At 38.6% G+C, this 15,777-nt stretch overlaps 1 protein-coding gene and 1 long non-coding RNA gene across 3 annotated transcripts in view; one reads left to right on the top strand and one right to left on the bottom strand.

The window, feature by feature from the left end:
* The window catches only part of LOC310717127 (transferrin receptor protein 1-like), a 13,620-nt gene extending 336 nt beyond the window's left edge, over positions 1-13,284 (bottom strand). Inside the window, exons 1-19 of one of the 2 annotated variants that reach the window (XM_083524810.1) lie at positions 13,145-13,206; positions 10,800-10,865; positions 8,908-8,940; positions 7,219-7,456; positions 6,602-6,803; positions 6,285-6,507; positions 6,076-6,198; positions 5,849-5,944; positions 5,301-5,440; positions 5,053-5,216; positions 4,787-4,906; positions 4,606-4,691; positions 4,266-4,329; positions 4,114-4,181; positions 3,607-3,674; positions 3,441-3,525; positions 3,053-3,277; positions 2,400-2,552; positions 1-1,628 (exon numbers count right to left, since the gene is read on the bottom strand). The exon at positions 1-1,628 is cut by the window's left edge and continues 336 nt beyond it. In XM_083524810.1, the coding sequence (XP_083380936.1) occupies positions 1,386-1,628; positions 2,400-2,552; positions 3,053-3,277; positions 3,441-3,525; positions 3,607-3,674; positions 4,114-4,181; positions 4,266-4,329; positions 4,606-4,691; positions 4,787-4,906; positions 5,053-5,216; positions 5,301-5,440; positions 5,849-5,944; positions 6,076-6,198; positions 6,285-6,507; positions 6,602-6,803; positions 7,219-7,456; positions 8,908-8,940 (2,331 nt within the window). In that variant the 5' untranslated portion in view covers positions 10,800-10,865; positions 13,145-13,206 and the 3' untranslated portion in view covers positions 1-1,385. Of the gene's footprint in view, positions 1,629-2,399; positions 2,553-3,052; positions 3,278-3,440; positions 3,526-3,606; positions 3,675-4,113; positions 4,182-4,265; positions 4,330-4,605; positions 4,692-4,786; positions 4,907-5,052; positions 5,217-5,300; positions 5,441-5,848; positions 5,945-6,075; positions 6,199-6,284; positions 6,508-6,601; positions 6,804-7,218; positions 7,457-8,907; positions 8,941-10,799; positions 10,866-13,144 lie in introns of both variants that reach the window. The other variant, XM_083524809.1, reaches the window with a different exon arrangement.
* Positions 5,769-10,209, top strand: LOC310717129. The gene is made up of 3 exons (XR_014530747.1): positions 5,769-8,259; positions 8,509-9,584; positions 9,681-10,209. It is a non-coding gene; the product is annotated as an uncharacterized lncRNA (long non-coding RNA).
* Positions 13,285-15,777: the final 2,493 nt, after the last annotated feature.

The raw sequence follows: 15,777 nt of genomic DNA, 5'->3' as shown, positions 1-15,777 counted from the left end.
TAAATGCAGATTTATTTCTAGAGCTTCCTGATTGAGCAGATTTGTTGCTATTTAAAAAAAAAAAAAAAGAAAGCACTAACAGCTGAAACACAGCAGGTGAGTTTTAGCGAGATGACTGCACTGTCCATGCAGAGAATATGTACATCATTATGAGAAACACTGTTCCCGATAATTAACATCCACCATACAGTGAAATATGAGAGGCCCTGCTCTCGATATCAACACGCTGGTAGGCAAAAACTACCATCGACTTCACTCGCATTATGAAAGACGCTGCTCCCGATAATGCTTAAGGTCAAGAGTGTAAAAAAAACAAAAAAAACATCAGAGACCAGAGACCAGAGTCAGATAGTGTGTGTGTGTGTGTGTGAGTACGCAGACGACACTCAAGTGTGCAACTCCGCACCGAACCATGCAATGTGACGGTCCCTGGTCGTGAATATTTTCTCTTTTCTCCGTTCTTTAATTCGGAAACGAGCTTCCCTCCGTAGCAGATGCTGCTTTTGCTATAGTTTGTCATTTTTCGACAGTATAACTGTCATAATTATGGAAGGCACTGCTTCCGATAATTATAAATTTCTATAAAAAAGTGGTACAAAACGCTATTTATAGTGAACCCTGTCACTGATAAATAAATAAATAAATAGAGATCTCAGTGCCACGTTGTGAAGCTAGCGTTCAGCTCGTCGTGTAACAGCTTAGGATCGTTTTTTATTTTCCTCCTCCCCCTCTCACCTGATACAATTCTTTAATAGGGGATGAGCCGTTACTGGTTAAGTTTGGTGCTGGGGGTGACGAATGCTGAACTTTTGTTTTGTTTTTTTCTTGGTGAACCAATCGCCAGCTTTTGTATTACAAAGGTTTCTGAACAAACGTCAGCTCAGATTTTTATAACAAACCTTTTATTTATTTATTTTTTATTTGAAATGAATTGAGCTACACCTTTAATAGCCTGACCTCTTTTTTTGCGCAATTGTTGAAAAAAATAAACAAAATAAAAAAAAATACTGTATGAGGTAACATTTTACAAAATTAGAACTGAGTTCATTAAGCACCAGGTTTTGGTATTCTTTTGCCATTTTTTATCGTGTATATTTTTGGATTCTCGAGAGGATATTTTAATCGGATGACACTGTTCGATATTTCAACCAAAAAAAACCCTGTTTGAAAGCAGTCATTTTCATTTGATTTACAGTACCGCTTTAATGGCTACCGCTCGCCTGTACGGGAATATACGAGCGCTTTATTTACTCGAGTGAGATTTTTGGTTGAAATACAGCACAGTGTCGGATTAAGGCATCCTAACAGACCGGTTTATCTGTTACGCAAGGGGACTAAAGTTTTAATCAGAAGTGCCTCGTTTATAAACTGGACCGGGATTTAACCTAAATCTCATTGTCCATGTCCCATACGTTTCCTGCGAGGGCATTGGCGCAGCTTTGGATCGTCCAGGTGGTCAGAGCGAACTGATTCTTCAGCAGGTCGGTGTTGGCGCTGACTACGCCTTCTCTGATCACGGCCAGTTGTGTGAGGACGTCTTGAACGGTGCACCATCCCGAGCCAAGCAATATGTGTCTGAATGGTGTTTCCATGGGAGAGACGTACGGAGACAGCAGATCCCTTTCCACCTGTAGATGCAGACAAAATGATGAGTCACTGTCACATGTTCTACATCCGCTGTGGCGACCCCCTAATGGGAGAAGCTGAAAGAAAAGCACCCTAAGCAGTCATTGGAAGTTTATTTCCTGCATCTCATATAAATCAATTAGGCATAACATTATGACCAGTGATGTGAATAACCCTGATGATCTCATGGCGCCTGTTAGTGGGTGGGATATAATAGGCAGACAAGGGCCAAATTGTGACGTCTAGACGACTGGGTCAGAGCATCTCCAAAACTGCAGGTCCTGTGGGCTTTTCCTGGTCTGCAGTTGCCAGTATTTATCAAATATGCTTCAAGGAAAGAACAGTGGTTCATTGATGCACGTGGGAAGGTCGGCCCGTGTGGTCCGATCCAACAGACGAGCTCCTGTAGCTCAAACTGCTGAAGTTTGAAGTTCAGCTGAAGTTCATGCTGTTTATGCTCACGACTGTTTTGGCAGCAAAAGGGGGATTAACACAATATTAGGCAGGTGGTCATAATGTTATGTCTGTTTGGTGTATATAGACACAGTATATTTTGGGAGAAGAGGAGAAAAAAAAAAAAAAAAAAAAAACACAACAGCTTTACCAGCATGGGCATAAAGAGTTAAAAGGGACTAAACAAAATCCTGATTTTTCATATTTTTGTTGCCCCAGTGAAACCTGATGCATTTTTACGGCCCTAAACACACTCAAAGCACCGGTGCTGCAGCTTGTGATGCCTCACCAATTTAAAATTAGAACAGGTTTCAATTTACCCCCATGATCCGGTCATTAATGATGCGACACTGCTCGATGTCGTCGAGGTCGCTATTCTGGATTGTGCTGATCAGGTTCCTGGAGGCACGACCGTACGAACCCAACGCTGACATGAGCCACTTCATCTGGAGAGTCTTTGGAAGGCGACCACTCTAAATAGAAAGATATATATATATATATTTTTTTTTTCTTCTTTAAAAATCACTAAAACTGGTTTAAATGGTGTAATTAGGGCAATAGTAGGAATGTATTGGAATTTAAAGTCGCAGGGAAATAATTGTCGGTCCTGTAATCCTTTAACTATAGGGCAAGATGAATCCTCTATCCCACTCACATGGACTTTTTATTTATTCAGTTATTAGAAAGATTAGAATTTGGCCACATTATTAGGAAATTTCTGGACTGAATGCTGATGACGACGTGGCCAAAACAGGGAATGATCATTAGCTATACAGGGAAACAAAATTTGCTATACTCCTATGTAGAAGGTACAGCATTACTATTGCTTCCCTGCTATCTAAATCCTTTATTGGTCTCACAGGAAAAATAAATAAAATTTATATCTATATATATATAAAAAAACTATTTGAACATAATGCGATATTCCCTGTGACTTTTAAAGTCCTTCATTCGATGCAGCTTTGAGACTTACCCTTTGCAGACTCATCACTTCCTTGTTGATTTTGCTCACTTGTAAGCGCATGATGTTGAGGTATTTTTCCGTATTCAGTCTCAGCAGATGATCGTGTACCAGCTGAAGCGCCATCTGACCCGCCACCTCGCCTGCCGCCTTTATCAGTGCGGGTACGTTCGATGCTTTATTTTCCAGATTTCTCCTGGTATCCAGCAAAGTACCAAAAAATGGGTATGGTTTATCCTGGAAAAAAAAAAGCCAATAAGTAATCATCTCAAACTCAAGCCAGCTAAAACCTTCATGTAGCTAAAGTTTACACGGTTATTACATGAATTTAGCTGTTACAGAATTAATACAGAAGATATTTAAACACCCTCTGACTAACGGCAATCCAGTGTTTTCTCACCTGAGTGAATCGGAAAGAGACAGAAGGGATGCCCGAGAAAGTCAGGAACGGATAGGCAGGATCATCCATCCTCATCGGCTCCATCCTGTGGAAGGAAGCCACAATTCACAATTCACTGATTCACCCATTTCAGGTAATCGGTCTTATAAGGGAATGCAGTACTTACACATTTGTCTCAAAGTTCGATCCAGCCAGTGCGAATATAGTTCTGCTGGGGTCAGTGGGTGAAGAAACCTACATTAAGGGAGTTGAGAAAGAAAAAAAAAAAAAAAGTAGAGAGAGAAAAAGAAATGGGAATAATTTACTCACTTACATATACACAAACACAAAGTCCCAAAGGTCCCAAAGTTGCGATAGATACGATTCTTTGATCTTCCGATAGGATATACGACAAAATTGTAAAAATATGAAAATTTTCTTGTGGCAGTCAAACATAGCAGCGTATGCTCCGCCCTCCACTCGTCCATGCACCCGCTACCACATGCATAAATATTGTATAGTTAATTGCACCGATCACCGTTCTTTAAGACTTCTGGGTAGTTTGTCTCAACTTATGACATTTTCAAGTTACGATGGGGTCATCGGCACGCATCTTCATCGTAATTCGGGGACCACCTGTATGTAATTTTAGTAAATTAATTCTAAATAATTAATTTGTTCAGAAAACTCTTACCTCTTTTGAAGTACTCTGGATCAGGTCATACATCAGCGGGCTTGCACTTGCTTTGAAGTTTCCAGAGCCTGTACAAAATGAATCTGTGTTTAGTGTCAGTTTTGATCGTTTTAATTCATGCTTCATGTTGAAGCGAATGATGGATGAAGTACCTGCAACAACTCCATCCAGGCTGATGTAGGAAAAGGCTTTCATGTTTAAAGAAGGCAAATAACCCTGTAGGAGGAAAAAAAAAAAACATTCCAACAAACAGTATTATTTTAGAATATATATATATATAAATAAAAAACCTACTAGAAGGTACCTGGTGGGTACCTTCCTACATATGCATTAAAATAAATAAATTTGTCTTACAGCTAAAACTATAATTAGAACAGCTGAACAAGACGATCAACCCCTTCTGACCAATCAGGTTTGAGCATTCAGCTCTGCTGTACGTTATTATTTGCACATTATATTCCACAGGATAAACGCATTAAATATTTTTCAAACCTCAAGCCACTCGGTAGCACCGACAGCACCGTATTCTCCAGCACTCCAACTGGCAAACACGATGCTCCTCCTGGGTTTGAATCCATCTTCAGAGGAAAATTGGTTAAAATGTTAGAAATGTTTCTTTTACACATGGGGAAAAAAAAAAAAAGTAAGATCAACATTTCTGTTAAAATCTCACCTTCATGTACCATGCTGCTAATAACTCGGGCTAACTCGAGCAGTAAGCTAGTGCCGACTGTGGACTTGGCAAATCCAGCACCCCAGGCGTCTCTCTGAGCTCCAATCACCACATAACGATCTAAACCAGAAGATGGATTGTTGCAAGATACTATATACACATTAGGGTTGTGCATCTTCTATAACTGAGGCCGATGCATATGAAGCATCTACTGATGCGATGTGATACGCCAATTGTTATTGTACACAGAAAGTCACATGACCCACCTGGATCTATGAAACCCTTAACGACACCAAACACATTATGGATCTGTATTTCGGTGAGAAGATTGTTGACCTCCACGGAGACAATGTCGTTAGTACTACCGAGCTTGTAATCTTGCAGACCTCCATCAGCCCATCCATGAGGAGGACTACGACCTTCCATTTCCCTGAGAATCAGAAAGGATTCTTTATCATTACTGTATGATAAAAAAAGCCATTTTTGGAAAAGTCAAAACATTGACGTGCTTCACCTCATGATCGCTGCAGCTGTACTGGCGCGGATGGTCTGGGCAGGTATGCTTGGCAGGCCTGAGGATTGAGCAGGAGGAAACTGAGTGTGGTTGAAAGATGGGAAACCTGGAGTGTACGGATCACCAGAGCCCAGATGGACCTGTGCAAAAAGGACCAGATGTTGCGCTGAAGAAATTGGGGGGAAAAAATCCTATGTTCAACACCTTCTCTTCTTAACACCTTACTTATAGTTTCCACCAAACTAGACCCACATCAGATTCTCCCAGTTAGCATCCAGACAGCTAGCAATTTCTAGTCTTACATCAGTTATCTTACCATACTTGTGTGTGTTGTGGAACTCCCTATACATTTCCTTATTTTACTTTCAAAAACATGATTTTTATAATAGCCAGGATGATAAGCACCGACACTGGAGACTCCATCATCTGTCCATCACCTTACAGGAGTTTTTTTTTTTTTTTTTTTTTGCAGGATTGGGGACCCAATTCCCCTTATCTAGGGTTATAACAGGCTATTTTTTTTCCATGACCCTTATGCAGATACTTACGTGGCCAAGCAAGTCAACGTTTTCGGTAAACAAGTAATCAGCAGGGTCGGGGTAGATCAGCACTGCACTGGCGTTCACTTTGGCAGCATTAGCAACCTGAAATTTTGAAATGATGTATGGCAAATAATTGATTATCTATAAAACTGACAGGGACGCTTTAAAAAAATTACACAGAATCAATCAATAAATAAAAAAAAATTACTTAAAAAAAATAAATAATCACCAACCTTCTCAGCATAACTAATTTTTCCTGCCCGGATCAAGAGGACTCTATTAGACATGTCAATGCTGATGTCTTGCAGGCGTCTCAAGTCGTCTTCTTGTCCATAATAGGCGTACAAAACTGCACCCTGGGAAAACAAATAGATAAACTAAGCACATTTTATATCACATGCAATCAGAAAGACTAACAGGGAAAAAAGTTCTGGATACAAACCTGCACTGTTCCCGTTGCGCTGTAGGACAAATAGCCAGGTTCGGAAAACGTATTGCCACGGAACGTCACTTTGTTCACCCCACTAGCAGGACGATCCTGGACCTTAACATAGTGTGTATCGAGCCAGGGCTCCATTCCGTTATCCTTGAATTTGGTTAAGACTTTATTGGCGAGTATCTCGTCTCCTGCGGATCCTGCTTGATGACTGTCGCTGGAGAACTCCCTGAGAATTCGCACGGAAAGTGAAATTCAACTTTTATATCGTTTTAACAGTGTTTCAAATGAGCGTAAGTGTGGTAGAAGGAGAGTCGAGTTACCTGAGGCTGGTTTCAATGCCACTTGTGGTCAGTTTGCGTTTCAGCAAAGCCGTGATGTCGCTCCAGTCAAGACTGGGAACCGTTTCGATCGGATTCGCCTCGTCATCAGACGGAGCAGAGGAAGGAGTAAAAGAAGAAGTCTTGCAAGAGCTTAAAGCCTCTTCAGTCGATCTTTTATACATATTAGAGCCGATCAAAAGTCCTGCAAATCAAGAGGCGTTACTAAATAAGGGTTTACAGGTTTTCCAGTAAGCACTTAAATACAAAATCTTCTCCTGGAAGGACTGATGACATGGCATTAAATGGCAGTCTCTTTATCTGCATGGGTTTTGGAAGGTGGGAAGAAACCAGGAGACCTTTAGACCAGGCGCTTAAGCTCAGGATCAAGCTGAAACAATAGACTTTGAAGAAAAGTTTTGGGAGTCTTGGCTTCTCCAACCATACGTGCTTCTCCTCAAAACTTAAATTCGATGCACAAATTAGGAGACCTGAAGCTGCTCCAGCATGACAATGCCCCTGTGCATGAAGTGAGCACCATGAAGACTTAAGGAAGTCTTGATAAACAAAATCCATTGTAGTGTAAAACCAAAACACATCAACCAGAAGCGTCTTCTTACCAATCAGAAAGCTTAGAAGAATAGCCACGGTCACAGCTATGAAGATGTTTCTGGGGTTGCACAGGCCAGGCTTGCTAACGTAGGCCGGCCGAGCGTATTGGTGTTTTCCATGATCAGCCACTCCGTTCCCTTCGACCTCCTCGTCCACATCAGACGAAAGCTTCATCTCCACATGACTGGAGTCTTCTTCCATGTTCTGGGTCAGGAATCGCGTGTAGGTGCCCTCCGTCCCGTTGAACTGAGGAGATACGAAACACGTTCTGTCTTTTAGACTAAATGATGTATAAAGTGCTCACGTGTCATCACGCGCAAAAAAAAGAAAAGAAGAAGAACCAGTACATTAACGTGTGTATGTGGAAGGGGGGTATTTTCCACATTTCACAAGAACAATTCAGTTTGCAGGATTGTCATCAAATGTATTCATATAATAACTGAAACTACACAATTATAAGGAAATACAGTGTCTGGACTGGAAAGAACCTCAGTCTAAAAAAAAAAAAAAAAAAAAAAAACAGATCATCTGATCTACAGTTGTTCTCAAGAAATGAAAATCACAGTAGAAAGCGGTGCTCCTATCTTCCATAAAACATAAAAAGTGGCTGAAAAATGATAAGTGAATTTCCGCAGTTTTGTAACGAAGTTAAACCTTCAGAAACTTTATTCATTATCAGGATAAAAGTGTTGGGACACCAGACTTTACCAGCGATATGTGGTTCTTCTCCAAACTGATGCACACAATTGTATAGAATGTCTTTGGATGCAGCCGCATTATATTTTCCCTTTACTTGAACTTGAAACCTGTTCTGCTGCCCCTGTGCACAAAACCAGCTTCATGAAGATATGCTTTACATGGGATGGTAAAGTGTGTAAAACATCTTGAGTGGCCTCCTAAAAAATGCTGACTGCACCCCAGGCCTCCTCACTTACATCAGTACCTGACTTTACCAACACCCGTGTGGCTGAAAGCATCTCACACAAATCTCCACAACGACACAAAATCTAGTGGAACATTTTCTCAGTAGGCATCACCTTCCCAGGGAGGCAATACGAGTAACGCTTTTCTGGGTTCATGCCATATGATATTACTGCTTGGTAGCGAACCGGCTGGGTTTTTGTATCTGCTGATATTTAGGGCTCAATTCCTCAAGAAAAGATATCACACCAGATATTCAATTTACTGTGATGGTTATTCAGAGGAAACATGGCATGAACACATAAGCATTACTGAGGTGAAACACAACGCTAGCTAGCTCGTATTGGTTCCTTGGGAAGGTGACGCCTTTTGTAAAGATGTTCTACTAGATTCTTGAGTGTGCTTGTGGAGATTTGTGTTCAATTATACACACGTGTTTATTTTACTACTGACATCAGCACCTGACTTTAGCAGAATAAGCTAAATTAGCTGGAAAGGGATGTTCAAAAAGCACAAAGGATCTTACAATCCGGTGTCCAAAAACTTTTGTCCATATAATGTATAACCTGAACGTACAGTATGGACCTATAGTTGATTATGTAACACTGGAGTATTTATTTTTTTTTATTATTATAAATATATATTTATAAGGAAAATTACAGGACATCAACATGTTTTTACAAAAATATAGTGAAAAAAGGACCATCACATTTACAAACATTAAAAAAAAAAAAATTATTAATAAAAAAAATTAAAGAGAAGTGCAAACAACTTACAATTTTTGTTATAGTCGTCCTGGCTTGATCCATCTAAAAAAAAAAAAAAAAAAAAAAAGGAAAGAAAATTCAGTGATTTTATGCGACTAATTTATCTGCATACGACCCGAGGTTACAGTTTAATCCCGTCTCTCTTTCAACTCTAAACAGGGACTTTTGAATAAATCACATGCTTTTCTCTCTGATCAACAATAATATGAATGACTTGAAAGTTTTTTTAAATAATAAGTCATTTATTGCAAGTCTCCCATCTGTGAAAAAATAGTCCCACGCTAGCACATGGCCTCACTTCCCATTTACTTGAACGGAAACCTAAAACCACGACTGAAACTATAAAAGAATAAATTCCTCTCATTTTAATATAACCACAGAATTTCATTTTCCTAAACCAGCACCAAAAAAAATCGACGTTCCGCTTTAGAGCCTCGTCGGCAAACAGCAGGTGTTCTTCAGCTGAACAATGAGCTCCAGACACGATTTTCAGCACCTTTAGAGAATTCATCCAACACTACAATACGCCATCATTTCCACTTTAAAGCCGAGGTGTTAAAGAAATCGTGTTCATGGTTTATTTTAGGGAATTTTAGTAACAAAGAAATCCAACAACTGAAGCTTCAAATTACACGACCTACAGTTTTACTGAATCTTAAAAAAAAAAAACAAGATGCGACAAAAGTGTTCTTACGAAGGTTTTAGATTTAGGAGGTATATATAGTTATATATGGCTAATACATATATCTACACACACTAATGGTGGCCAAGGTGAATTGTAGGGACTTAAAACTACTATAAAATCCAAAAATTTTTAGTAAATCGAATGTAAAATTTGCTTAGAACTTCTCTGTTCAGTAGATATTTAGGAGGTCTTCTCTCTAACCTTCCACCGAGCTGTGCTTTAACAGCAGAACATTCCACGAAGGTCGCTGCAGTGAGATACTGAAGTGTAAATAACCCTGAGCTGTAAACTACAGCTACAAATCTCAGGGTCCTGCTGAACCTCACGTACAATCACTCTACTCTGTTCCTCGAGATGCAGCTAAGCCTGAATTATGATTGTATTTCCACGAGGAGAATTTAATATCTGCATGTATAAGGCAGATATATGGTTGCAGGTTACATGCCACTCTTAAGTTTTCAACAGATATTAACAGCAACAAAAATAATCAACTGAAAGCTAAAGATCTGAATGTGTCCATCTCTGAGGAAGAAGTGGCTTTCCATATTTCAGGTATAGGTCTAACTTCTAAACTAATGCTTTTTTAACTAAGTAACATTTGACAAGTTTATTCATTCTATACAAAAGAACACCATACTATATTTTAAACAGAACTGTAAAAAAAAAGAATCCATAATTACATTATATAAAAAAAACTTTATAATTATAATTTAAATATAAACCGTGCGACCACCAGAGGGCGCTCCAATATCATTAACGCTGGCAGAAATTCGTGATTTGTAGGAAGAACTGGGTGACGAGACAATGTTATTCTTAGAGCGATAGAATGACGTCATAACACTTTTTGGAGAATGTGAATCGTCAGTATTTCATCTTTACTGTGGTAATTATACAGTTCCTTTCAAGGAGCAAGTACCAATGTTGTTGGACGTGGGAGATAAAGTACAATATAAAACTTTTTTTCTTTTTTTATTGTAGAATAATATAACTCACAAATTTTTTTTTTTTTTACTTTTACTTTGTCCACAAGAAGAAGAAGAAAAAAAAAAACGAAATCCACAACAAAGATTTTATAAAATAATATTGCAGGTTTTTATTCCTTTTATTTGATTTTATTGTTGTTTAAATAAAATAAAACTAGACTGAATTATAAAAATAAAAAAAATGTATCACAGAACTATTTAAATAATAAAAAAAAAATAATAAATAAAATAACCTTTGTTCTGGAAACCACCTCAGTCTAAAAACACCTGCTTGCAAACCTTTCACACGTTTTTTACTCCTGCAAAGCAAAGAAAAAAAAAAAAAAAAAAAAAAAAGGAAGGAGGGAGGAAACATAAGACGACTGTTCTACTAAACTGCTATCTGAACATGCAGGAATACCTGCGTCCCAGAGATAGAGGTATGAAGGAATGGAGCTGGGGTTACACCCTACAGGGAGAGTCGCACACATCAGATCAGAAAAAAAAACGCCAAAATATTTTATTTCCACCACGTCGCTTGCACCAAGTTTATATAACCATTCGAGGTTCTCACAGTCCCATTCATGAGAAAATAAAAATGCATGTTTGTACTTGTTAACACTCTAGAAGCCTAGACGACCTTCACGTTATGCAGGTCACGATAACCAGCTGAAAGCAGCAAGGCTTTCACAGTATATTGATCTGAATTGGAGGCTAACTTTTGATTTGTATAAAAAAAAAATAATAATAAAAAAATAAAAAAAAAGGTTGTATTATTATTATACAAGTTTTGTTAACATCACATCAGTGTAGGTGTGAACATGCTCAGGCAGGATCTGTAGCACAACAGTGTTTCAGATGTTGTTTTCTAAGATCATCAAAATGGAAGAATCCGTTTATATATTAAAAAGAAAAGAAAAAAAAGAGATGGGAAGTGTGTAAAAATGATCATCCAAATTCATCGAGTACAATCTGAGTGTGCTTCTCAGGTACATGAGCCGTTTTTCACCCAGAAAAAAAAAAAACGGCTGAATCAGCATTATTTTATTCAATTTGGGATTTTTAAAGTGTTCGGTTTCTCAGGTTTCTGCAGGTATGCAGTGTTTGACCCCATCAAGTGTGTTGAAGGTGATGGAATTCATCACAAGCCAATAGCGGACTCTTTCTTTTGCCTTTTTAATGACTTCCCCCCCCCAAAAAAAGCTGTCGAAGCGGTGCAGCTCTATATGTGCGTGTTCCTTGTTCTCAAGCCAGAATCCTAATAAATGGCTTTTGTCCGGTTTCCCACGTACTCGACCCAAATCCCCAGCACCATGTGATCGCCTGAGGACTTCAAGAACACATTAATTAGAACGTGACGTGAAATATTAAAGCACAGAATAATGAAAATTGCTTTTAGAAATATATTTTGCAAAGAATATTTTCTTAAAAATTTTGAAATCAGGCGTACGTTTAGATTTTTTTTTTTTTTTTTTTTTGGGAGGTAGAGAAGTTGCATTAGAGGATTAAACCCCCATCTAAAGTCCAATCATGTGAGGGTCACATTGCAAAAGAGAAATATACAGTTTCACAATTCGGTTATTAACCGCAAACAAAACCATAACGTTTACTACTCTGTATTAAATATCGTGCAGTTTCATAAGGAAGCAAGAGTTTCTTAAGATATCTGTGGGCTGTGGGGGGGTTTTATACATCTTTTGATTGGTCATGTGTGTGTGTGTGTCATTTTAGTGTGATGATTAAACTCCTCTACAGTTGCGCCAATGTTAATTATCTACAATGTAATAATCTACATCTTAAAAGTTACATATTTACATTCTAAACATTTCATGTCCCCAAAAAACTGCATGGAGCCGAGTTATTGTTGCTCAAGGTTCTAACAGGAACCATAAAGGTCATGAAGCCAATTAAGGTACGAGGGTAATTTAATTCTCTTATTATAGCAAACAACTGAAGGTTGAGCAAACAACAGCTGGTGCAGTTACAGATCACCTTTAAAATTAATAGATTATGTGCAATGAATAAATAAATAAATAAAAAATCCAAATATTTTTTGCATAATATCACTTAAAATAAAAAAACACTAAGAAATTAAATATTTCAGATAAGTTCTCATCCCAGCAGAAATGCGTGAAGACCTACAACTAGTCTAATAAATGCACATAATTGAGACAAAAACAATGTAATTAACAAATAATTTATTAAAAATAAATAAAATAAAAAAAAGGATGCACTTAAGAGTCAAAGTTGTGACGGTCAGGTGTAGTGTTGCTCTAAAGCTCCATATTTACTCCATTGCACCTTCACGATGACCCTTTTGTGCAGTTGTGCATTTTTGTGTCGATTTTCTTAAATAAACAAACCGGATACATAAAAGCTACACGTGCTCGCGTGCACGCGCGCGCACCCACGTCCTGTCAAATAAAGCTGAAAGGTCGCACAATAAAAACCCCGAAATTGTTCGCCTAAAGCAAAAAACAAAAACAAAAAACACGCATCTGTACATTCCCGTGAAAGACGCTCTCTTTAGGATGGATTAAAGAAGGAGGTGGGGGGAAGAAGAGGGGAAAAAACAAGAATGAAAAATGAAAGCTCTTACCCTGGCGTCCTCGCGCGCTCGAACCGGCGTGCTGATTGAAAGACAACCTTGAAGCACGTTTCACTCCACTAGATACAAGCCAGAAAGGGGGAGAACGTGTGTCACTTCCGGTAACGTCACGGACACCATACGTGCTGAGTGGCACTCAGAGCGCGCGCATGAGGTACGGGTATTGAGAGATGAGTATAGATAGTTCCGCGCGTGCACTTGAATATTTAATTGATTGATTGATTGATGCATTGATTGGATTAGACAGAGATCATGCATGCTCCACTGCAGGAGTTCAATCAGATTTCTCTGATCTATGAATAAAAAAAATTCCTTTCCAAATGGAGAATTTATTCTAAACTCTACTGTATCCTGTGTGATAAGAATCGTCATGCATGGGGATGCAGTGATCCTGTCTGAACAAAACCCTCGTTTTCATGCTGTTAAAAACAAAATATCAACATCAGCATCATGGTGCGGTGATGGAAACAGCAGAGTAACTCGTTAGCATTATTTCCCAAACGTACCATTTCCTTTTTTTTTAATCACAACAAATTGCATTTTTTATTTTTATTTTTTCAAGCAGACATAAAAATGATTTGGAGATGATCAGAGCATGGAAGTATTACTTCTAGTGGTGGGTTAAAAAGGTTGTGGAAAATGCAGCTGCATTGCCTTTTACTGTCTGTCATTAAATTTAATGCATTTCCTTCACAAGACTCCATATAAATAAAATAATATAATATATAATAAAATACCTTCAATTCAATTCCATTTATTTGTATTTTTTTTAAAGCATTTAAAAATGCACATTGTCTCAAAGCAGTTTAGAGATAAAGCAGTTATAATGTATTAAAGAATGTAGAGTATTTTTCCCCTAATAATTTGTAAGTTGATCACTAATGAGCTAAAAAAAAACAAAAAAAAAAACCTTCCTGAGATGGCATGAGGAAGGAACCTTGAGAGGGAACCCATTCTCATCTGGGTTGCACAGAACGTTCATTTCTAAGGTTCCTTGTCTGTTTAGGGATATATTTATTCATAAATGCTCATGAGACGAATGACTTCCTGGTCTTGCTCCTGTAATCGCTGCTTTACACAGTCATTCCTTCACCTGGATCTTTTTTCTCTCTCTTTGATCTCTGTCTGTAAGGTACGACCAAAAAAAAACAAAAAGAAAAAACCACACCTTGTCATATACAAACCTTGCACGGGTCATACATATCACTGTGTATGAACTGTTCCCTTCAAAGAGATATAATAATAATAATAATAATAATAATAATAATAATAATAGAATAAACTAAATGCATAAAATACACCGTTTCTGCTTGTACACAGTAGTTTCTTGATGAAGCCAGAGCAGAGTCGTGTAGCATGCAGCCGGCTCGTTTCCCATTGTACATTTTCCTCCTCGCCCACCGCAAACCTGCCCCAGAGCCTTTTCAGAAGCTGAACATTCAGCGCTGAATGGATCTCTTTCTTTCCAGACGTGTCTGCTCAGCAGACTTTACATGGTCACCTGAAATAGAACGACGTCTCCCCGACGCCAAAACCCTCAAACCAAAACAGGTTTCTGGATCTACGTCAGGAAAAGTGGAAAGCAGACATGCAACTTGGATTCTGTTGCCCTAATTTTGGGGCACCTGTTAAAACAGAAATGATATAATGCAGCGCAGCTGGTGCTTAATCAGCTTTGTCCTTCACAAGCCATTTTCAACATTTCTTTTGCTTTTAATTACAACCATGACTATTATAAAGGTCAATTATTTATTATACACTTGATCAATGAAGCTGAAAGAAGACAGACGTGCAGGTCCATGGTCAATGATAATATAGATGTGTATCAGTTCTCTCTTGTGTTTCACACGCCCATTGACTTCACCTTTTCAAGTCCAAATGTGTCTCAAATAGTGATTATAGTCTTAGGGGTGTACTGGGGATTACTGGATTACTGGATTACTGGGTAAAATAATAATTTAGGGTTTACTAATAAGAGTTAATCCCATGTTGTTCTTACATGAACAACAAAAACACATTTGCGCACACACTCCCTCCCTCCGGTCTCAGTAGTGTGCCTTTGTACACGGTAGCACTAAACATTTATTTAGTACAATGTACACCTTGTTTTCCCACGTACCCTGAATCTAATGGGAGGGACCACGGAGAGCATCCTGAGCAGCTGGATGGATCACTACCTGGTTTGGGAATTGCCTGAGGGCCATCTCAGATTGCAAGACCTTACAGCAGATAATGAGGACAACAGAGAATATGATCAAACAAAAGTAATGTGAGTCAAGATTACCATGTACATGCATTGACTTCTCTCTCTCTCTCTCTCTCTCTCTCTCTCTCTCTCTCTCTCTCTCTCTCTCTCTCTCTCTCTCTCTCTCACACTCTCTCTCTCTCTCTCTCTCTCTCTCTCTCTCACTCTCTCTCTCTTGAGGGTTACCATCTGAATTGGTTTTCCTGGTTTGCATACACAAAGCATCTGAGAGTGCTTTGCTTATAGAGGAGGTGATAAACCCTCCTAAGATGTGCCATTCAACACCCCAACAGGAACCAATGAGCTTTGAACATCCACTATATTGCTAAAAGTATGCAGACACCTGGTCATAGGTGTAGTATGTGCTTTTGAGCATCGC

This window comes from Silurus aristotelis (assembly GCF_946808225.1).
Source record: "Silurus aristotelis genome assembly, chromosome: 22".
Taxonomy (NCBI): Eukaryota; Metazoa; Chordata; class Actinopteri; order Siluriformes; family Siluridae; genus Silurus; species Silurus aristotelis.
Note: the sequence above shows the minus strand (reverse complement) of the source record. Positions and strands in the feature narration are given on the sequence as shown.